The following is a 25173-nucleotide window of genomic DNA, read 5'->3' on the forward strand; positions in this document are numbered from 1 at the left end:
TGGGTAGCGCTGCTGCCTCGCAGTAAGGAAACCTGGGTTCACTTCCTGGGTCCTTCCTGCATGGAGTTTGCATGTTCTCCCCGTGTCTGTGTGGGTTTCCTCCCACAGTCCAAAGACATGCAGGTTAGGAGGATTGGTGATTCTAAAATTGTCCCTAGTGTGTGCTTGGTGTGTGTGTTTGTGTGCCCTGTGGTGGGCTGGTGCCCTGCCCGGGGTTTGTTTCCTGCCTTGCGCCCTGTGCTGGCTGGGATTGGCTCCAGCGGACCCCCGTGACCCTGTAGTTAGGATATAGCGGGTTGGATAATGGATGGATGGATATTTAAAGATCCAAGATCCTGTGGTGTACAAATTAATAGATTGGAAAGAATCTTAAATCACTTCTCTATGTTTAATGAGTAAAATAAAACACAAAGTACTTACTCCTTCAGTTTTCACATTCCTCTTTGAAGTTTCAAGTTGAATGATCACATGGACCGTTACTGAAATGTATTCAGCTTCTTGAGTTACTAAACTAACAACTTCATTTTGGATACAAAAATAAATGTTGTAAATGAGAGTTTGCTGCTTGGGCTATAATACTTAATATCAGCTTAAACTAGGACTGTTACATCTGGACCTCATTGGAAGTGTGACTTTTAGTGTCACTAGTCTGTCACATCTTATCAAAAATACAAATTCTATTGACTGTTATTAGCATAGAATTAAAGTAGAAATTTCACCTATCCATTTTTAAACCTGCTTTTTCCATGTCATGTTCACAGGGAACTGGAGCAGAAAACACGGCTGCACTTCCACACACCCACTCACTCGTGCTGGTCAATTTAGGGCTGCCACGTAACTTAACTTGCAAAGCTTTGGGATTTCATAGGATTCCCCAAACCCCCAAAGGTATTGCTTCTCTTATCAGTCATTCATCTAATTCTTTACTGAATTAGCTTTTTTCCTTACAGGGTTGTAGGAGGTCAGCCGAGCCCTCCATCTTTGAGTAGGGAGAAACCATTTCTCTATGATACAACAGTTCTAACACCCTCATTCGTTCATTTTCAGAATCTGCTCATTTCTACACAGTGTCACAAGGGATCACAGCCAATCACAAGTAGCACAACTCCAAATGGGACACAGTCTGGAATCTGCCATGTCCCATCTGGTAGAAGCATTGCCAGTTTCATCATGGATTGTTCTTTTCTTTTTTTCCCCTTGGTGCCCCATCTCCATCCCTTTTTGGTTACCATGTGTGCATATGGGACATACTAGTCCTAGTGATACCCTCCTTTCTCCACTGGTACTGTCATGATTTGATTCTGTGTTTTTGCTTATTTGGAATGTTCTCGTTTTGCTTTGCAACATCTTGTAATTTTGGGTCCTCAAAGGGTGCCATTTTGTTAGGTCCACTTCCCATGTTTCTTAGGGCGTGGCCTCTTAGGTTGTGACCCCAATTATCGATGTGACAGGTTAAATGTGTTCATTTCCTTTCCTGATCTACTGATACCCAAATTCCTTTAAGAAAAAAATAATAATCTACCTTGTTAACTCTCATCTCACATGTTACTTTCCCTTATGATCATTTTTATTATTTTAACTTTGGTTCATGGTTCTTGTTTTGGGCTTTGGTTTCAGTTTGTTAAATACCATTTTTATTTATTTGTTTTGTTTCCTTATGGGCACCTTCCAGACAGGTTCTTAAGCTTATCTATCAGTGTGCTGACAGAACAAGTATAAAGATAAGCATAATCCATTTATTGTGACATTTAATGTGTCACAAGCAAATTAGGACATTAAAACAATTTTGATGAAAACAGGTCATTCAAAATAACATAGCTTATTCATCCTATTCATTTGGTGTCTCTAAAATTAGCTATTAGAAACAATTCGAAAAGTCAAAGTGAATTCATGCTAGCATATAATTTTCCTGTCTCCTGTTCGTTTCTTTAAACTTTTTCTATATTTCTACAAATAAAGATTTCAGTTACTCAGTTATTTTTGTTTTGGATTTGAATTATGGCATGGTATAAATTATTATTTTTGTATGGTACCATGATGCCATCTTGTCTTTGTTATGGGAGGCCTTATTTTGTACAAAGACGCAACTGCAGGTTGCTGGGTAACAGGAACAAGGGATGGCGTTGAGTGACACCATTGAAAGGCTTCTCATTACATTCACTATCTGAGTTTGACTACTTCTTGTGCTTTCTTAACTGTTCCAGGCTTCAGATTAATTGGCTACAAACCTACGACTGTTTCTTGACTTTAATTTTTATCCACGCCTGAGGTTTAGATATTTTTTGGCTGGTTTTCCTGATTTTGACAGTACTCATTTATTGATGTACAATTGATCTTTTGACCTGTTTTTAGGAAAACCTAATTAACAAAAAAGACTGAAAATCCTATATTTGGGAGAACAGTTCTGAAAATATATAGTATAAATCACTTAAAGCCCATTGCTGAGGTTGTGAGAAAGTATTTCAACAGCCGGCAAAGTGCTCTTCACCGGATGAATGAAAGCTTCGTGATGCTCAAACAATGATGGACGGATTAAAAGGCAGAAGTCTACATGACCATCATCATCATCAAGCCCTTCCGTGAGAATCCTAAATCCAAAGAGGACTGTTTCATTTATGTCAGGTAGAATGCCCAGAGGGGACTGGGCGGTCTCATGGTCTGGAATCCCTACAGATTTTATTTTTTCTCCAGCCGTCTGGAGTTTTTTTGTTTTTTCTGTCCCCCCTGGCCATTGAACCTTACTCTTATTCGATGTTAATGTTGATTTATTTTGTTTTATAATTGTGTCTTTCATTTTTCTATTCTTTAATATGTAAAGCACTTTGAGCTACTGTTTGTATGAAAATGTGCTATATAAATAAATGTTGTTGTTGTTGTTGTTGAATGGGAAGGCAGCCATCTTTGATCCCTTTACAGGTGGGACAGGGCTACATTCTTCAGTTGGGGCAAACCATCTGGCAGAGGTGAAGAGCACATCACTTAACAAGCCTCAAGAAGATTTGTGAAAATGGCAGGGACTTTTAGACAACAAGGCATAAGTTGTTACTGTATATGTGATGCTTAAAAGGGTGATGGACAATAGCACAAAATAATGAAGATTGATGAAAATATGATACCAACTATGTTCACATTTTAGAGAACACTGCACCCAACACTACCTTCTCTGCTCTTAAAAACACTACAGCACTGGTCAGTTGTAGGGTGATAAATTGGTGCATGACAAACAATTACCTTAAACCACATGATGAAATAGACATTTTAACATTGCACACACAAAGTCTAAGACTGTAAATGCTTTTGTCTCATGAAAGTGAATGTTCTGCATGATGCTGGTCAGGAATACAAGTTTGCATGATACTCATATCCTAACTGATAACATTCTCCATAGCCCATTTATTCTATATTTCATAACATTTCATTGTTCAGCCAGCACTGGATCCAACGCCACCTCCCCGAATTGCCACAGGGAGCTTCACACACTGCGTGTCTTTCTTAAAGCCTTGCTCCATTTCATTCACAGCATTAAATGCTTTCTTTTCACATATCTTTTTATGTAAAATCCAGAACTGTAAAGCATTAAGACCAGATACATGTTAATTATTGCTTATTTTCTCAACCTTTTTTAAATTACATTTGAACTGTGTGAGTTTTATGGCACAACACATACATAGTTTTTGCACATGTAAATGGTTATGGTAAAACAGGTCAAACAAAATAAGCAAAAGATGCCCACATATCTGTGACACCTTTGATCAAATTGACTACTAAAATGGCCTGCAAAACCATGAACCAAGGTTGGTGAACTTTCAGTGGATGCTAACCCCTTTGTCTCGGTCCCATGTATAAGATATGAGAGGCTGTAGATAAAATAAACACAGCTAGTTACCCTGCTGCCACCACGGCTTGTACAGTATATTGCAGTTGCTTCTTTGCATTCATTTATAGAGCAGTGTTTATAAAATCAGAGGAGAGAAGCAACTCCAATATGGGCAAACACTGTGGTGTAGTGACCAAGGCTTGTATGTCAGTTTCCAAGATTGTCAGTTTTTAATACCCTGTGTGACCTGAGTGACTTTCTTATCATGCCTGTTTGGGCATTTAAAAGCATATGCAAGCAATTGTACTGTATCGACACCCATTGGTCACTTTTGATTGATATACAGTATATATATATATATATATATATATATATATATATATATATATATATATATATATTATATATATGAAACAGTATCTGCCAAATAATACATTATTGGGGCTCGTCAAGGATACCCACTTTTGCATCCCCTTACAGGGATGTAACCTCGGACATCAGCGCCTGAGGCAAAGCCTCTGACATTGGGCCATGGTGGCTAGTTTGCTTGCTTGACAGGGTGAAGATCAGAGTACATATTACATTCTTAGTTCTGAATCGCAATCTAATTATTTAGGTGGTTACCTACCAGGTAAAGCTTTGTGGTTGGCAAACATCCGCCACGTCTTCTCAGTTGTGTAAAGCAGCTCATAGATATGTGATACAGTATCTGCCAAATAATACAAAGAGTACACAACACGTGTTTCGCCTTTATTGGGGCTTGTCAAGTGTATGCAGTTTTGAATCCCCTTATGGGGAATGACCACAAGCCTTACCTGGTAGGTGACCACCTAAATAATCAGATTGTGATTCAGAACTAAAAATGTAATTACTATATATATATATGTGTAATCAATATATATACAGTGAACCCTCGTTTATCACAGTTAATCCATTCCAGACTCTACCGTGATAAATGAATTTTTGCGAAATAGGATTCTTTATTTATAAATCGAATATCGAGTATAGAAAACCTGTTTACGACCTTCTAAAATACGTTTTTTAACATTATTAGAGCCCTCTAGACATGAAATAACACTCTTTAGTCACCATTACACTCGTATTACCCAATATATTAGACAAAATAAGAGAAAATAAGACATATTAGACGTTACAAATATCATATTATTACTAGGCTCACCCGCCTTTTATCCTCAATTTGTGTACGCTCCATGTGTACATCAGGCATGTACTGTAAGTGCAGGGAATGAGAACATCAAAGTGCCCATTCACAACATCTCCCGAAAACCTAAGTATTTTTATCCCCTCGAGTGCCTGTCCAAAGTCGTACAATGTCAGCCCGAATCTGTACGGCTAAAAACGGAGTTTCATGCACTAAATAAGCTATAGATGAGAATAAGCAAGCATCATCTCCCCTGATATTTACTATGCGGTGAGGCATTTGTACTCCATCAACATTAATTATTTCCAGAGACATAATTTTGTCTATTTTTCCAGCGCATCGCGCACAAAAGCAAGGGAACAATGGGAGCACCAGAACTCTGCTCACATCGCGTCGCTTCGTACCGCAAGCCGCAAGTAGTAAGTCTGTGATAAGCGGAATACCACTACGCTTTGCACTCACGGGACGGAAGGACAGTCCCGACCCGACCGCTTTTATATAGTAGATTATTGTACTGTACATTTATTTACACACATTTCTTACACACAATCACTAACCTATGAAGGCACGACCTCAGTAGGAGAGTCTTCAGGTGGTGCAGTATCTTCAGCAGGTGCGCCGTTGTCTTCTTCCGCTGAAGGAGTAGGCAGTGGGTGTCTGGGTGCACGGCTGAAGAACATCTTGATAGGCAGTTGCTGGCGCTGTCTTTTCATATGCGTGAGGAGGCTTTTGTAGGGTATTGCCATCTTTGATCATATCCAAGAGTTTCACCTTCTCCTGGATAGTAAGCATCTTCCTCCAGCGCTTAGTTTTATTGTCAGAAGACTTAGAAAAAGCAGCACGTTTAGGAGCCATCGTAGGGCTGAGATAAAAGTTCTCAGAAAGCGCATGCGTAGTGACGTAAGCGTGTATGAGAAAAAATCGCGATAGAGTGAAGCCGCCAAAGTCGAAGCGTAATATAGCGAAGGATCACTGTGTATATATATATATATATATATATATATATATATATATATATATAAAATGGACAGATGAATGAACTTTAGAAATCCTGCTAAGAACTTTATGTTTTGTAGATAGTACAGTATTTATGCTGTTTAGGCATTTTACATAAGCAGAGAGAAATTAATTTTATGATAGGGTCCATTCAAATATTGGAAAAAGGAGTAGGAGTTATTTTCCGGATTGTTACCTAAACTTTAAGTTCTTATAATTCATCTAAATTTAAACACAGTAACAACAATATTGCAGTCTTCATCAGTACAATGCAGTTTATGAAGTGTGTGGAGACTGAGAATGTGTCATTATTTCTTGTGTGTGTCCTACAATGGACTGCCTTCCCATCCAGGCCTATTTCCTGCTTTGCACCTGTCATTGGCCCCCCAAGTTCTGCATTGGAATAAGCAGGTTAAAAATGGATTAATGGTTGTATAGCTGCGGGGTGAGGGATGTATGTGTCTCTGTTTATTATGATGCTTGTACATTTTTTTTACATTGGACTAAAGAGAGCTAACATTGAAAAGCAACACTGACATTGTGAGGGGCTGTTTTGCTGAACACTTGTTTTGTAGTCCTAAAGATCGGTAGCCTTTTGAGAAAGTCCAAGGGGAATGAAATGAAGAAATACTTTCATTTAGGTCTATTGTGTGTGGGCAGTGAACTGGCTCAAAAATGAAGGAGAAGAGGCGTGTAAGCTAGTAGCTTAGGCGTGACCACTAGACAGGGTACGTTACTATTTGACAAAGTTAAAGCTTAAATGAAAAAAATACATATTTACTGCTGTTACATATATTAAATATAACAAAGTTCACAAATAGAAAATGTATAAAATCAGGTATAATTTTGAGCAATATGTTAAATCAAGTGATGTCTGGTTCTTTTGAGTTAAAGTATATATGACTGTGCTATAATAACATATAGATGAGCATGGTTGCTATCTAAAAGAATTTTATGTCATATTTTCTTGCAATGGACTTGTGGCCTGTAATGGTGTTGCTTCTTCCTGGCTTAGGTTCTGACTTCCCATGACCCTGAGGTGGAGATCAAAAAATGGTTTGATGGGTATAATATTAATTGTGAGGACTGTGCTGGATCTGTGTGTGTGCTTTCTATGAAAGTAAACATTTTTTGTCCTGCTGACTTTAAAAAAGGCCTTTAATGACCTCTTATGCACAGCCATCAGCAGTGTGTCTGTCTGCGGAGAGAGTGTCGACCTTGTCGAGAGGTTTACTTACCTTGGCAGTGACATTCATGTCTCTGGTGACTCTTACTATGAAGTCAGTAGATCAATTTGGGAGAGCTTGGGGGGGTCATAAGATCACTAGAATGGAGTGTGTGGCGCTCCCGATATCTATGCAAAAGGACAAAGGTCCAAGTCTTTAGAGTCCTGGTGCTTCCTGTCTTGCTATATGGTAGTGAGACATGGATGCTATTCAGTGACCTGAGAAGAAGACTGGACTCCTTCGGTACTGTGTCTCTTCGGAGAATCCTTGTGTACCATTGGTTTGACTTTGTGTTAAATGAGTGGTTGCTCATGGAGTCCCGAATGAGGCACAAATTACCTGCATTGTGAACGAACATCAGTTACGGCACTACGGCCATGTGGTGCAATTCCCTGAGGGTGATCCGGCTCCCAAGATACTTATTGTTGAGGAACCAAGTGCCTGAACCAGGCTAAGAGGACGTCCACGTAACACATGGCTGTGGCAGATAGAAGGTCATTTCTGAAGGGTGGGACTAGACTGTGAGTCTACCTTTTGCCAACCAGGATTTCGAGCTGTTTCGTCATGTGGTGGGTGCTGCAACGCGCTGTACCAGTGCATGCTCCCCAACCTGACCTGACCTGACTTGACTAAATTGAAATGAAGAGGCAGAACTCCAGTTTTGGAATTCTACATTAGGCAATAATGTGTGGCCCTTTGAATTGATTTTTTAGTTAGTTCACCAGAACCACCCGTTCACATTACTGTATCTCTTAGGCACTTGACACTTTGACTGCCATTGGTTAAGTCACCTCATGGTCAGCTGCAGATCAGGTCCCCAGAATTCATTTAGTAATGCAACCCAACTGACTGATAAATCAATGCGTGATAACATGTTTAATTTGGAGTGGCATATTGGCCCAGTAGCCTCGCAGATTCAGCCTCCTGGGTTCAAAGACATTTCCTCTGTTGATGTTAGTTCATCTGCTGGATGTCTGCTCATAGTGGCAACAACCTCTTGTTATGGGCCATCTCTTCAATGCTTAACTGATTAGTGTTCCACCACCCCTTACGTTTATTTAATTTAAATTCTTTTCACTTTATTAAAAAAAAATCTTCAAGCCAAGACCAACAGATATGCAAGTGCCTGCCTTATTAGTAGCTTGGGTCACAGCTCTACTGTTTCTTGTGTTTTAGCATTTGCCAGATAAGAGTTTGCCTTGATGTCTTGAGTTTTTACTGGTGCTCACCCCAACACTTGGGTTTTGGAAATGAAGGAATAAATAATGGCACTGAAGAATTTTTAAATATTCATCATTATGGCTGTGTATCTGCTTTAATGTGCCATTCTTTCTTATCTGTGTAACAATACAGGGTGCTGGCAAAGCAAAGCAGGCTTGAGGAGGTGACCTGGTCGCATCCAGCCTACACAGAGCAGGATAGTTAAGGCTGTACTTGACAGTGTAGATACCTTTTAATTGCACTTGAAATGTCTGAATTGCATAATTTGTGAATATTTTCACATTGTTAACATAAATATTAAGAAGTAACTCAGATCTTTTTCATATTTTGTAAAGCTGTTGCAGAGGCCTCTTTAATTCAATCCCACATGTCTCATTCTGCGCCATTCTATATTCTTTTACAGCTGGCATATTGCTTCTTGGGACTGACAGCAGAAGTAGCCCTTTAAATTTCAATAAGAAGGTTTCAAGTTCACCACTATGCTGTCATCCTTAAATCACGTTTGACTGAATTTTTCTTTGTGTGCATAAATCCAATTTAATTTGTTTTATAAATTACATTACAACAAATGGGCTAGCAGTTAATCAGACCTACAGAGTGACCTCTTATTCAAATTAAATTCAGCATCTGTTTCCCTACCCATTATTATCTTGTGAAAAAGTATGTACACCCCAGGAAATGTTTTTTTCTTAACAAGTCAAGTCAAGTTGGGGAGCATGCACTGGCACAGTGCGTTGCCACACCCACTACACGATGAAACAACTCGGGATCCCGGTTTGCAACCCCCCAGGCAGACACACGGTCCAGTCCCACCCTCCGGATATGACCCTCTAACTGCCGCAGCCAGGTGTTACGTGGGTGACCCCTTGGCCTGGTCCAGCAACTTGGGTCCCCAGCAATGAGGATCTTACGAGCCGGATCACCCACGGGGAAATGTGCCACATGGCCGTAGTGCCATAACTGACGCTCCCTCACAATGCAGGTAATGTGCCTCATTCGAGACTCCATGAGCAACCGCTCATTTGACACAAAGTCAAACCAACGGTGCCCAAGGATTTTCCCGAGAGACACAGTGCCAAAGGAGCCCAGTATTCATCTCAGGTCACTGCATAGCATCAGCATCAGTAGCACCAGGACTCTAAAGACTTGGACCTTCGTCCTTTTGCATAGATATCAGGAGCACCACACACCCCTTTCCAGCGACCTCATGAACCCCCATGCTTTCCCAAAAATGCAGAGGTCCTGCCTCCACTCAGCACAGCATTCTCAGTACCAGTGTACAGCCCAGCCATGATATCCAACAACCTTGAGGGGATCCCACGAACCCTCAGGATGTCCCACAGGGCAGCTCGATCAACTGAGTGAAACGCTTTGAGAAAATCAACAAAGGCTGCAAAGAAACTCTGCCGATATTCATGTTTGCGCTTCATGAGAACCCTCAGTGCCAGGATGCGGTCGATGGTAGACTTCTTAGGCGTAAAACCGAACTGTTCCGCTTGCTGGTAGGTGAGCAAGTGGTCACGGATCCTATTGAGGATGACCCTAGCAAGGACCTTACCCGGCACCAAGAGCAGTGTTATCCTCCTGTAGTTGCTGCAATCCAGGCGATCACCCTTCCCTTTCCAGATAGGGACGACAAGTCCCGTTTTCCAGTCAGTTGGGATGGTGCCAGTCTCCCAAATAGAAGCAAAGATTCCTTGCAATGCCAGGAGGGCAGCCTTACCACCAGCCTAGAGAAGTTTACCCTGGATACCACAGATCCCTGCAACCTTTCCCCCCCTCAGCTGGTTCACCACCTGTGCAATCTCAGTGAGATTGGGTGGTTCACAGCTAATTGGAGGATCAGCCTCAAGAACCGTGGACCCAGAGATATCCAACATCCTAGCCAGAGGATCAACTTTGAACAAATGCTCAAAGTAGCCAGCCCAGCGGGTCACAGCTGCAGTGTCATCCTTAAGGACCGTTCCATCAGCCGCCCTGACTGCAACTCACCGAGGAACAGATTCAGATGTGTATACTGCTTCGATTCTTCTGTAAGCAGGACGTAGGTCGCTAGACCACAGATGGTGTGTCACTTGCTCACAGATTCTTCTAACAAACGCCTCTTTATCTGCCCTCAGAGCCCTCACAGCCGTCCTTCTCATTTCCCAGTACAGACCAGAGTTGCCATTGAGCCATGCGCTGCAACACCTCTCGATGATATCCAGGGTGCCCTGCGAGATGAAACACCTCCTTCTGGGAACACCGGTAACACCAACACAACCCTCAGCAACCTTCAGGGTCTTGTCACAGAAGGTCTCAAACTTCACATTAGGATCGGCAGCCGTACCCAAATCGGAAAAGTTCCTCACACAACATAACATATGTGGCTATATGAAGATCTTCAGTTAATCATTATCCATAGATAGGTGATATAAAAAAAAATGAAAATTTAGCTTTAAAATAATATGTTCAATGAAATATGAAGAGAAGGAGCTATATAAATAAAAGTTATTGTTTTTATTATTAGATATGCAATTTCTGTCTTTGGAAAAAATTATTAAGTCCACCTTAATGGGTGTAATACCTGGTTGCACCCTCAAGTATAACCGTCTAGCAGTTTCTGACTCGACTAGGCAAAACTTTTATCCACTCTTTCATGCAGAATGCTTTCAGCGGGGCGAGTCTGAATGGTGTCTTGTATGCACAGCCCTTTTCAAATCCATCCACAGCATCTTGACAGGACTCTGATCTTGGCCATTACAGAACCATCCATTTTTCCTTTTCAGACATTTCTTGCTGGATTTACTGTTATTTTTAGGATCATTGTCATGTTGCAAGGTCCACTTTTGGTGTAGCTTGAATTTTTTGACAGATGGTCTCACATTATCCTCAAGCAACATCTGCTACAATGAAGAATTCATAGGGGATTCTAGGATGGTGAGCTGCCTAGGCCCTGATGCAGCCCCAAACCGTACAATTTCCACCACTGTGCTTTACAGTTGGTAAATTAACTTACACAATGGAGTATAAAATGTAAATCTGGCATGATGTTTCTTACATCACCTATATTTTTGGACCTTGTTTAAATGAAAATCAAACCTTGTTATGTCCTCGGATCATTGGGTGTGCTTACTTTTTTATATGACTTCATATATAGAAAGAAAGAAATCAGAAGATTTAATATGAAATGATCACTCAAAAATACAGAGGCAACCTAAAGTTTGTAAAGGTTCCACATGCTCAATTAAGTAAGGACAGCATTAATATATGTCTGCCAAATTCTAGAGAAGTTTGTTGCAAGGTGAACATAATTCTTTATAATTGTAAGTAAAGTAATACATTCTCTTTTTATCTGTAGTGTAGTGTACAATACAGCAGTAAGTGCCCTCTTCTACGCGGTGGTGTGCGGGGGTGGCAGCATAAAGATGAAAGACGCCTCACGCCTGGACAAACTTGTTAAGAAGGCAGGCTCTATTGTAGGAGTAAAGTTGGACAGTTTAACATCTGTGGCAGAGCGACGGGCATTAAGCAAACTCCTGTCAATCATAAATAATCCACTGCATCCACTTAACAGTGTCATTTCCAGGCAGAGGAGTAGCTTCAGTGACAGACTTTTGTCACTGTCCTGCTCCACTGACAGACTGAGGAGATCGTTCCTCCCCCACACTATGCGACTCTTCAATTCCACCCGGGGGAGTAAATGCTAACATTAATTTTATTTTAATTCTTTTCATTTTTATTACTATTTAATTTAATATTGTTTCTTTGTATCAGTATACTGCTGCTGGATTATGTGAATTTCCCCTTGGGATTAATAAAGTATCTATCTATCTATCTATCTATCTATCTATCTATCTATCTATCTATCTAGTAGATTGTTCATTAAGCAGTAATGAACCATCACGTGTCACCATAAAGAGAGCACGTTAAGGATTAGGGGTAATTGTACATCTTTTTAAATGAAATGTCTGTCCACAGATTTACTGAACCCATCCATCCATTATCCAACCCGCTGAATCCGAACACAGGGTCACGGGGGTCTGCTGGAGCCAATCCCAGCCAACACAGGGCACAAGGCAGGAACCAATCCTTTACTGAACCCACTTAATTTAATTGTTGGGTGGTGTAGTGTCACAGCCTTTCATAGAAAGGCATAAACCTGGATAGAGAGCCAGCCTGTTACAAGGCACACACTAACATTTCCTCACCCTGGCCCGTTTTACACCTCAGAGTACGCAGAGAAAACACATGTAGACACAGAGGGGACCTGTACACTCCATACAGAGATACAGAGAGGCTTTTAAGCCAGTTCATTGGACCAGTGAGATGCTTGTGCCAACCAGCGTGGCACCATGTCACACTGAAGTAACGTAACATTTTGTATTTTCACCATTTTTTTTCATTTGTATAAACTACACAAATGTTTTATACGCTACATTTCTTCATACAAATGCAGAATTGCCTAATTCTAATTACCAACCCTTTCTAAAAGCCCAAAATGTACTTCAGCATTTGGCATATTGACATAGCAACTTCTTGATCTAATGAAATAGTAATGTCACTTGTTTTACATTCTGGCATTTTGATTTTCATACACACTTCTAGTTATTTCAAATGCCGCACTTTTTTTTGGAACAGTCTGAAGTGTGCAGTCTGTTTTGGTATTTTGTTGTGCCCATCAATCAGTTTCTGCGATTCAGCCTGTATCTCTGGATTTAGCTTAGAGGGGAAGGTCAAAACCATGAAAATCCTTCCCAAACGTCAAACCACTTATGTGTGTATTAAACAATAATTAAATACACTTCAACTATTAAGGATTAAACAAACGACGGGAGAAAAATACAAGGAAAACAATTATCCAAAGAAACCACACTAAAAACATAAAAGACGTGAACTAATAAGGAGAACTAAACAGAACTAAGAGCTGGAAAAGCCAAAATCAGAATCCAAAAGCAAAAATCCTTTAAACAGTCAAAGCTAGACATTTCTTATCCAATAAACATTGACCCTCACCAAAGAAGAATCACAAAACCATAAAGCCCAAAACCTGAAGACCCTAAAACAATGCCATGCTAAATGCCTAGAGATCAATCGAAAAATGGCTACAGCAATTACAGAACAAAGCGCCGAGCCACAGACAGGTCTTTTCATTTCCCTCAGCTGCAGCACCTGAGGACCACAGACCAAAGGAAGGCTTCACCATATTTGACTCCAATCTAAATAAAAATAATTACCAAAAGAGGACCAAAAAAACAGGAAAGTAACAGAAAATGTGAAAGGCTTCAATGAGTCCTTGAAAGAATATATTGTAGCTTTTATAAGCAGCACCATTGTCTTTCTGGTGTGAATCTTAGCATTTGATTACTGGGAATAATTTTTCCTACTGTTGTATTTTTTTATTCATTTTTAGTTTTGTGTGGTATTTTCTCAGTGTCATTTGGGTCTTTGTTGTATGGCAGCAGCCTTGTTGTTTGTGACAATAATATCATTTGCTGGTCACATTTTGTCAGCACCATTAATGTGTGATGTCACTACTCGAGCTTTATAAAAGACGGGGATACAATGAAACAAGCTTCCAAACTTTGGATGATTCACTTTCAAAAACAGAACCTTTTGCTCTTTTACGTATTTAGGGAAAGGGTATTATTATGTAGCCAGGAAGTTTTCTTCTCACTTTTGATCACAAATTTTGTCTAACATCTTTAGCTTAGTTGAAGTTTTTTTTTTAGGTTACTTCCTAGTTTTGACCTTTTTTTGCGTTCCCAACCAAAATTGTTTTGTTTAGCTGTTTGATTCTGGGCTTCATTTCCCGATCCTTTCCTTACAAACATGTTCTTTAGGAAGAACACCACATTCATAGCACCTCCAAGTACAAAGCTTACAGTATGTTTTACATGCAGTGAGACTCAATTAGCCAGCGAATTAGCACAGAGAATCTGCACCCAGTTTGTCTTTTTGTGAGCTGTTAGTATCTGCAGTGTGGAGGCGTGAATTACAGATGTGATGTGCTGATTTATGAATTTCCTTTATTCCTTTATGGATGAGATTCACATACAAAATGCTTTCAGTATATATTCACTGACAATTGATGAGTTACATTAAATTTTGTTTGTTTCTAAAACCAAAAAGAGATAAGTGGCACAGTATGATTTTTAAAATTTCATTTGTTTTTAATGCTGACCTATGATTGTCCAGTTGTCAACATTTTAGTACATTAGCACATAAAGTAATTTGGAATATGATCTGTGCTGCTTTTTCATGTTGTTTGTTGCATCTTCAAATTAAACAAATTTAATAAAGTGATTTATTGCATATTTATTTATTTCTCATAGAGGAAGTCAAAAATGGCCCCAAGTTTAATAATTTTTTCCCTGAAAATGCTCCGCAAATCACAGATGATATTAGTAATCATTTCATATACAGTGTAACTACTGAACTGTCACCCAGCTTTAACAGTCTGATTCTATTGCGCTTCACGCCACCTGACCGTGTAAACACTCATATTCATAAAGTCGACTGCTTCATTGTATGACCGGACACAGTGAATCCTGATGCAAACGGGTTGTTCTTCAAGGAAATTTATTGCAAAAAGTTTTAAGTTTTATAGAAATACCTCAAGTAGAATGCACTGTGCAAAGTTTTCAAAATTCAGAAATCACGTACTGAAAAGGATTGGTGAAGCTTGTCTGTATTAATACTGAAAAACATTCTGTGTGACTTCAATTACCGATTAGCTTACTTTTTCATATTTACCTTGAGAGAGTACACCTCTACTTACTGTATTTATTTTCTTCTTTTACAACTCTGACAGCAAAACAGATTCCCAGAATAAGTTAGCCAAATTGTATACGAGAACCTAAGCTACACTGCATTACTTCTCAAGCTGCTTAGCTACAAATTAATTTAAAAGCTCTGTAAGTACAGAGTGAGGAAATACAGTATATACATAGTATTTACGTGACACAAAAAACAACTTCGCGGCTACATTATCTGCACATTATAATGATTTAATATTTCTCTGGCATTGTAATTTATCGGCAAAGTTCCTGAGGTGCTGTTTAGCTTGGTTACTTTGAGACTTCAACAGATTCTAAATCATCTTTGGGTACATCTGTAATGTTATGTGGAAAAAATTTGGACTGCAATTAGTCAGACATGTCAAACCCAGCAACTAACAACTGGACATCAATCAATACAAGTTTAGAATCTGAACTGGAGTCTGCTGTCTATGGTAGCTATCGAGCTACTCCAAGCTTATTTGGGATGCATTTTCAACTACATGGCATCGTGAAGTGCTGTTAAAAAGCATGTATTTAATGTAATCTAGTCTTCTTCTTTCGGCTGCCCCTGTTAGTGGTTGCCACAGCGGATCATCCGTCCGCATATGGATTTGGCAAAATTTTACACCGGATGCCCTTCCTGACGTAACCCTCCCCATTTATCCGGCCTTGGGATCGGCATGAAGAAACACACTGGTTTGTGCATCCTCTGTGGCTGGGTTATTTAATGTAATCTAGTAAAACATTTAATTGCATTCTAATATTGATGTTATTTTTGTATATAATAGTTACAAAAGTGTTCAATAAACATAACTGACTCTTTGATAAAGTAACTAAAAATACTGAAAATGCTCTAACTTTAAAATCAGTTTACTAAGTCCCAGAACACATTTGAAAATCTGTTCCATACATACATTTTCTAACTTGTATTTATTAATAACATACATTAGGATACTTTTGATTAAAAGCAAAATAGTCTGAATTAACCATGGTAAATGAAAGTAGGGTGGTATGGTGGCCCAGTGGTTACCACTGTTGCTTCATTGTGCTGGGGCACTGTCTGTTTAAATTTCGCAAATTCTCCCCATGTCAGGCTGTATTTTTTTCTCAATTTTTTTGTTTTCTACCATATCTTTAGAATAATTGCTGACTGAAAATTAAATCAGTGTGCTTGATTATGCAAAAGGCTGGTGTCTCATCCAGGGTTGGTTCATGCCTTGCACCTAATAAGGTCATAACAGACTCCATCTTCCCGCAACCCTAACTGGATTAGGCAGATCTGATACTGATGGACAAATGTACATGGAAGCAGACTTTTCTCGTCAACTCTATATTAATGTACTGTATGATGACTCAGTGCCTGTGGGAAAAATGTTTACCTCATCCTTATAGGTTCTGTAGTCCAGGCGCTCAAAAGGAGCCTATGTAGATTAAGTAAGGAGTTCTGGACTAGAGTCAAATTGCTTTGGGTTCAGATCTTATCTTTGGTCCACCATGTAACAAATGAGCATTGTTGTCTGACTTTCTTACAAGTACATCTGTTTCTTCTTACTATTTAAATCTGTACCATTTGGTTGACTGAAGACTATAGAAAACATTCCCTCAGTATTCACTTGTGTCTCTTTGCAGTCCCCCATTGTTTTTGTTGCTTGCCATAGTAGCCTGTGACATTTCCAGTCAAATCAAAACCATTTTGTACTGTGTGACAGTTTGTTTATGTGTTTAAGGCCTGTCTTTTCTTTTGCACCAGTTAGTGTCAGATAGCCTGTGTAAAATACCTGAGGAGATTAAACATGGATTAGAATGTGGCTATTTTCATTTTTTAGCTGAAAAGTTTATAAGAGTTCTGCAGACAGTTTCATAGTATGGTTTAACCAAATACCTTACAAGCTCCCAGACCTGAACTGAGGAAGCAAGTAATAAACATTTATTTAAGCTTTATCAAGCAGTAAGTCTTTTGATTGTAGAAACTGTTGTCAGCAAAGCTGACATTTTTCTCTTTTCCTTATTTTTTCAGTTATCGAAGATTCACCCGATCCAACAGCGTGACGACGGCAGTCCAAGCTGACCTGGACACCCATGAGATCTTAGATGGACCATTAAATTCTCCAGAAATAGACCATCCCACCTCCAGTTCCATATCTAGACAATATTCCCGGGATGCCAGCACTTCTACTGTCAGCATTCAGGGCTCAGGGAACCATTACCATGTCTGCGCTGTAGATGATGACTTTGCTGGCTTTGACCCTTCTATCTTACCACCACCAGACCCCTGGATTGACAGTGTTACTGATGACCATATGGAGGTAGTTCAGAGGTCCGTGTGCCATAGAGATGGACGCTGGTTTCTAAAGCTTCTCCAAGCAGAGACCGATCGGATGGAAGGCTGGTGCCAGCAGATGGAGAGGGAGGAACGAGAAAATGACTTGCCTGATGAAAGTAAGATAGTAGGTCCTTGAAAACGGGGTTTGGGCAGTGAGACATAGTTGTCAAAGTTAAGAGAATTGAGGCAGGTGATTGTTTTATTTTATTTTATGTGGAATGCTGTTTGACTAACAATGAGAACCTCTGTTTAGTGTGGACAATTACAAAGTACAGTGAAGGAAGCTTCTGCTCGTGAAGGTGTCATTTGAAGGTGGGCAACATTGTTCCATTGTCCTCAAATAAAATATCAGTTCAATATAACTGCTTTCCAATTTTAGGAAATGGGTTTGAATTATACGGAGCCCCATGTCACACACAAAAAAAAACAAATCTGTTTGAACGAATTATTAATCTGTTCAAGCGAGTTACTTTGTTCAAAAAGATTAATAATTCTTCCAAACTGATTTTTTCTTCTTATTTCAGTAGCCGTAGTTTTTCCTGGTGTGCAGTTTAGTGAACTAGAAGGGTATAGCCAGCCAATAATTTCAGTCTATTCTGCACTGTTCAGTGTTATTTTTGACTAGATTTTAAATGTACCTTTTCTTCTATTAACATTTACACCACTGACTCTGGAACATCACGTTCTCAGAGGAAATTCCATATATCCATTCTTGTAACTTCACCTACGTTTGAAACTCTTTTCAGGACTCCTCAAAAAAACGTTTTAACCACGGTGTTCTTCAAACTCGTTCCTCTTCCAGTTCACTGATTTTAACACACACCTTAAAGTTCACTAAACTTTATGCCAGGAAAACCGTATGGGGCTCCGTAATAAGAACTGGACTGCAAGGGGGAAAAATAATAATAATCTGTTTGAACGAATTCATACAGAATGGGGCTCCATACTACTGAAATAAGAGTTGGGGAAAAAAATGAAAATCTATACGAATGAGTTAATAATTCATTCCAACAGATTTTTTTTGTTGTGCTTGACACCTACAGGGCTTCGTAGAATAACTAAACAAAGTCTGAGGAAAAATATGAATTAGAGCATTAGAAATAGCAAATACTTTTTCAGATTTGTAATTTAAGTGAAGTAAGTGTAATGATGATAGTCAGTAAAAATGGCCATATTGATAATCTGCCTAACACCTCACAGACTGATCAAAAATGTTTAACAAATCAGGCAATCGAGGCAATCAGAGTTACCTTTGGAATCCATTTGCAAATTCTATCTTCTACCTTAACTTTAACTTAAAAAAGAGAGCAGAAGAAATGTGGAGCAAATTGCAATGGGAAGAAGAAACATGAGAGAGAGAAATCTAGGCCATGCTTAAACTAATGCAGCATAGCTCCTAACATGTCCAAATTAGATATGACTTGAGTACTTTATTTTTTTTTTTATATTTTGTGTATTTGATCCTGTGCTTTATGCTTAATGACTCCTTGTCATGTAAAGCAACCATTACATTGGACTTCTACTGTTGCGTAAATGTTATTAATACTTGTACGATGAATAGAAGGATTTTACAAGAAGAGAGCAGTCATCACTGATAGTAAAACATACTCTGTTCATGTTCTGATAAGGAATTCCTCTCATACCACCAATTAATAAGGCAGAATTTTAATTTAATGTTTTTGACCTAATGTAAGCAAAGTCAACCCATAATGGCACATTACTATATTGTGTGATAACAGCAGAAATGTGAGAATGATACAAAGCCTCACTTTAAAAAGATAGAAGTATGTAAGTGGATGCAAAGGTGCAATGGTGTGAAGTTGAGTCTAAAGTCGGCAAGTGCAAACTTTATGGAAAGTGTGGGAGAAAAGAGCAGAATGCTGATATAAAAAGTGTAAACGTAGATATCAGCAATAAAATTGTTTTGAGGAAAGCAGAAAAGTTGTAATACTTAGGTGACTTGTTGAGTATGAATGCAGGTGCAGGCACAGAGTGAGAAGTGCACGGAAGAAATTCCAGGAGCTGTCATCCATTCTGGCTTCTATAGGAGCATCTCTGGCACTGATGGGAAAATGTCATGAAAGCTGTGTAAGGTGTGCTCTGTGAAAATATGATATGGCAGGTGATGGCAGAATATAAAGCAAAGCTGGAAGGAACTAAGTTAAGAATGATCAGGAGGATCTGTGGAGTGCCACAGACTAAGAGGAAAATGCATGCTGAATTACGAGTGTGGGGGGTGTTATGCTGAGAAGAAGCGGACTAAGGTGGTTTGAACATGTGGAGCAAAAGCCAGAGGATGGTTGGGTAAAGAGTTGCACTAAGAGGTGCAGGGGATGAAGCGGAAGAAGATATGCTTGGAGATGGTTTTTGGAGAGAGCAGAGAAAGGAAAAAAAACAGGGGAGCATCAGCTAATCTGCATAAACCCAGAAAATGATGCTTAAACCAGTAATGATGACGACTTAGCTGTACCTATTGTGCACTCATGAGCTTTATGATTATCATTGAACTATTTCTTTTGAGCCATTCTGCAGCCATCACTTCATTTATGCAGGAGCTGACCAAATCTCTTGTAACTTGATTTAATACTCCAGGAAATATTCTCCAGAACTCCAAAATCTGCATAAAATATTTGTTTTTAAATTTTCAAAATGTTTAAATAAACAAAGTTTATTATACAGACTTTATATAAACTTTATAAAAGTAGAATAGTTAACATTGCAGCAATCTGTTTATTGACTGGCTGATATGAAAAATTAAAAATAGTGTCAGAAACACTGGAAGATGCACAAATTGGAAAAAATCATCATTTCTGTGTAGTTAAAAAAAGCTCGTTATGGTGCAGTCATGGAGGTTAAGTGATAAAAGAAATGGGAATGAAGACGCTTCATAAGAGGTAGAGGAGAGTGAAAACTGCAACAGGAGTGTGCCGAACTGAGTGTAGACAGCAGAACAGTTTAAGCCTGCAAGATATCCAAGTGAAATGATAATTTACTTGCACACAAGTACAACTGTATATGTTACTGGTTTCATGTATTTATTGGGCTAACATAATTGCTATGATACACAAGGTATATGAAGAGACAAAAAGGAGATAAGCTGGAGACGATAATGTGAGCCAAAAGTCATAGTCAGGGAAGAGAAGGTCAAAGCCAGGAGCACCAAAAGAAAATTCAAACAAAATACAGAATCAAAGGCGGAAACAAAAAGGAGTTCAAAAATGACCAGAAAGAAAACCTGACACTAGGGACTACTTCATATAGAAGCTAACTATCGCTAATAAAGGGTTTGATTTCAAGATGTTGTAAATAAAGCCCAAAGACACAGATACAGTGTTTGGAGAACCACCAGACAAAGCCTGTATCATGTAAGGCAAAACAGTAAGCACTAATTAACATGTCAGACGTGAAACATCTTTACAGATCCGAGTCTCCAATCAGACTGGTGGAAAATGGCAGTAATACTGGTTATGAAGACACTGAGGCAGAAGAGGTGGGTTCAGGAGTCCCAGAACTAGAAGTGATGTCTTGTGCTGTGAGATGTTGGTTTCTGGATCTGTGGGGGGAAGGCATTACAAGACAGCAGCAAAATTACCAGTTGACAAGCCCTGATGTTGTTTCCAATGCACACGTGTGACAATATGACTCCCCCAAAGGATAAAAATGTATTTGTACTGTCACCTCCTGTACTGTCATAGATGTGACAATTTGTAGTCATGTGACGCATCCTACTCTGTCACGTAAACAAAAGAAAAAAAATCTGTAAAACGTGTTAACTCTTGCTGAATGAACATGGACAATGCTGTGCAAGTTGACATTGTTGATGCACTCTTGTTCTGCCACTGGGCAACAACTGCAACAACATTTGTTTATAGTACATTTTCATACAACAATGTACGTCAAAATGCTTTACAAGATAATAAAGAGAAAGCTACAAGAAAAGAAAAACAATTAAGTTCAGGCAATAATATTTAAGAATAAGTAACAACAGTCAGGATATAGCGGGTTGGATAATGGATGTATAGGTACGGTCAGATGGCTAGGAGGACCAAAGAAAAAAAAAACTCCAATTGGGCTGGAGAAAAAAAAAAATCTGCAGGGGATCCAAGGCCAAAAGACCACCCAGCCCCCACTGGGCATTCTACCCAACATAAACACTTCTAAATCAGCCATCTTTGTTTTCGTGCTTCACACGATAGTATTTAATAAAGTCGGCCTTGTGGACATCTGAGACACCCGCTTTTATTCCATCATTTCAGAGGGCTTCATAGTGCCTTGATCAGGTGGTGGTGGCACAGATCACGACCACAGAACTAGAAAAGACAGCAGAGAATAGCAGACATTAATACAGATGCAGATCCCTGAAGAATATGATAATTCTATGCCCATATAGTCTATAAGGAATACAGCTGAAATGTAGCTACGAAAAAGCCAAATTAAAATAATGGGTTTTTAGCACTTTTTAAAATGACACACAGTATTAGCCTGCAGAATTTCTTTTGGTAAAGTTTTCCAGAATTTAGGTGCATAACAGCAAAAGGCAGCCTCACCACTTCTTTCAAGCTTGAATTATAAGCAGACCTTTATTTGATGATCTAAGGTGTCCATGTGGAGTGTAGGGGGACTGGCATTCAACAATACAGGACAGAGTCAAGATTATTTAAGACTTTATAAACCATTAGTAATATTTGAAAGTCAATTCTGAACGACACAGGTAACCAATGTAATGACCCTAAAACTGGTGAGATGTGCTCAGATTTTCTTTTTCTAGTTAAGATTCTTCTTGCTGCATTCTTCACTAACTGCAGCCAATTGATGTCTTTCTTAGGCAGTCACCATGAGCTCCAGCACCTCAGCATTTACAACTGAAGTACTGTGTACAAGTATTTTTTTTCACTTTCTTAATTTTATCTAAATTCGTCCACTGAGATCTTTAAGGTTCCCTAATTGCTTTTTGTTGTGTTGCGTTGAGTATCATTTAAATATTATTTAAAATGTACCTCCTACTAAGTACTTCCTTCTTGAAGTTTGAAACACACATTTCACATGAAATTAAAAAGGTTTATTCTTTGTTGATTCACTGATCCAGAACCCTGTGAATCCTATATTATTATCACCTGATTCTAGCAGTTCAATAATTTCTTGGTTCTTCCTTACCACAAAAATCCTGGCAGGCATCCTGTCTCGTTGGAGTTTTGAATGAATGAGTTAAAAAACAATCATTGATTCCATCAGTGAATACCCTTTACAACCCTCAGCCATTTGTCAGTCTTTTTTCAGTTTGTGGATGGGTAACTAAAGAAGCCCATTGAGATGACATCCCCTCTGCATTTGCTTTTGATATTCTCATAAAGTTAGTTAATACTGTACCGCTCCTAGAGCTGGCACGATTATAATATGCATTGCCCTCCTAGAGCGGCAGCAAAGAAAGAAAAACATAATAATAATCCGGGGCGCGAGCGACCCACACTGCTTTCCTACTGCACCACCCCAAATACAGAAACACACCAGTAAATGCAGAGTTAAGTTTAAAAAGATTATTGGAAGAAATTACACACACTTACTGTAACAAAAAACCCTATATACATATTATCGCGCTGCAGCGTTTCCCATCCCACACAAATCACAGCACAAAACACTTAACCACATATGCCACTAATACATAAATTTGAGAAAGAGAAAAAGAAAAAAGAATGTATTCGTAGTCCTTTAAATATTCTCTGTAAGGGATGACTATCTCACTCTGTGGTGGGGAATGATGCGCTGAACCATACCTCCTGTTCTGGGAAATGTCCAGATCAAAGGTCTGGCCCGTCAGGTCCTCTCCCGAATACCTTCACCAGAAAGGGAAAATAATTTGTTACCGGGTTCACGTGACATTTTCCATGTGGTGTTAATCTCTTTCCCTCTTGGCTTTACATAGGGTTGGCTTCTCCCCGTACAGCCTGTCCAAGCCAGGTGCTCCCCTCCTCTTGTACCACTGGCCGGCCTTGCAAATTAAATCATTGTACCATTATTAGGAATAGGGAAAGGTGCAAACTCAGTGACACACAAACATATTCCAGACAACCGTTACTAATCTCCAGGCCAAGGTACTGTTCTTGATGCTTTCTGTTCTGTTGACAATGTCCTCAATAAAATTGGGTCTCATTTACTTTTGAAAAATCTGAACTTTGTGCTAAACGCGAAATATATGACGATCCACGAGTACAAAACAGGACGCCTGAAGAAATTATGCGCTGTAGTTTAGTGAACCCCTTTCAGCTAGATGACAATTCACACAAAGAAGATAACTCTGTAGATTTTATTTTGTCTTTGTCTTGGCCATAATTACAGCCTGTTTATAAATGTAAGTATTATGGACAGACTTAATGGCCATATTACAATATAATAAGGAAATGATAGCTGGAAGAGAAGGCCATGAAACGCAAAACAACTTCTAAAATATTACATAAGTCTTCCTTTTAAACCATTACAATTTAATAGATTTGGTGAGAATTAAGCCCTAGGAAAACAACCAAGTTAACGTACTGTATTTGTATTGTAAGAATTGTAAATATGCATAGAGATAATAAATGAAGTGCTCCATAACAACATGTGCTTGATGGCTTGTGTCAGCCTAGAATAGGAAAACAAAACTTCATTGTGATGACAATTCCTGAAAAAAATAACCCTCAGGGAGTCCACAGTCCTTATGCAAAGTCATTTTAGGCCATTGATGGAGTACTTTCTGGCATTTGGTCCAAACCTGCTCTGCAGCGCACAGCTCCCAGCTTAGCAAAAGGGTGTCAGAAGTTGGTGACTGACACACTTGAAAGCCCTTTTTTCTTTAATTATTAGCCTTAGCTGAGGTAATTCTGCGAAGACAGAAAAATCTTAGTAGATGGTGTTTCAAAAGAAGAGCAGATTAGATAGAAGATAAATGGGTGGGCTCATAGAATGCAGTGCTTATTGAGTGTACATGCAGCAAACATAATAGGTCATATTTATTCAAATCTGCAGTAAACAAAATCATTACAGGTACACAAATCCAGAGGTCCCATTGTAATAAATGAAATGCACTCATTCTTTCCTCTCATATTCCTCCTTGTCTTTATTTCCCCAGGCATATCAGTGGGCACTATCAAAAGAGAAAGGTCTAAATGGGCTGAACATCTGTCTTCATGATATGTAATAGTCTCTGTGGTAAAGAGGCTGCTCTTCCTTCTCATAAAGCACTTAATGAGCTTATCACCTTAGCACCTGCACTTGTAAGATCCCTCGAAAAAAGAAGAATGAACGATTTGTGCTGTGCTTTCCATTTTCCACTCTTCCTCTGAGATAGGCCCTGATGCTCTTTATGCTTGAGGCCTCATCGATAAAGCAGCCTTGAGTAGAGGCTTTGGTTCAGAAGAGGTGAATAAAGTGCTGCTTCGTAGCATTATGCCATTTTTGTAATCTGGACACAGCTATAGCTGTTTTAAGAATCAACTTGGATTTTCAGTCATTAAATATTACAGACCTGCTTGCTGTAAAGTGCAGCTTCAAGCGTGACGGCTTTGTGAGCCACCTGCCACAACAAGCTTGTCTAGTTTCTCATTGCTTTACAAGTGTACTTGGGAGCACAAACTGTGCTTATGTCTCTCAGGTGTCAGATGTCTTGTTGCTTTTTTCTGAAGTGGTCTGGTGCT

General features: G+C 39.2%; 1 protein-coding gene across 1 annotated transcript in view; it reads left to right on the plus strand.

The window, feature by feature from the left end:
• The window catches only part of dlgap1a (discs, large (Drosophila) homolog-associated protein 1a), an 879958-nt gene that overhangs the window by 833894 nt on the left and 20891 nt on the right, over nucleotides 1-25173 (plus strand). The window contains exon 11 of the mRNA XM_039754830.1: nucleotides 17201-17622. Within this exon, the coding sequence (XP_039610764.1) occupies nucleotides 17201-17622 (422 nt within the window). The remainder of the gene's footprint in view (nucleotides 1-17200; nucleotides 17623-25173) is intronic.

Source organism: Polypterus senegalus, chromosome 5 (assembly GCF_016835505.1).
Source record: "Polypterus senegalus isolate Bchr_013 chromosome 5, ASM1683550v1, whole genome shotgun sequence".
In the NCBI taxonomy this organism is placed as follows: domain Eukaryota; kingdom Metazoa; phylum Chordata; class Cladistia; order Polypteriformes; family Polypteridae; genus Polypterus; species Polypterus senegalus.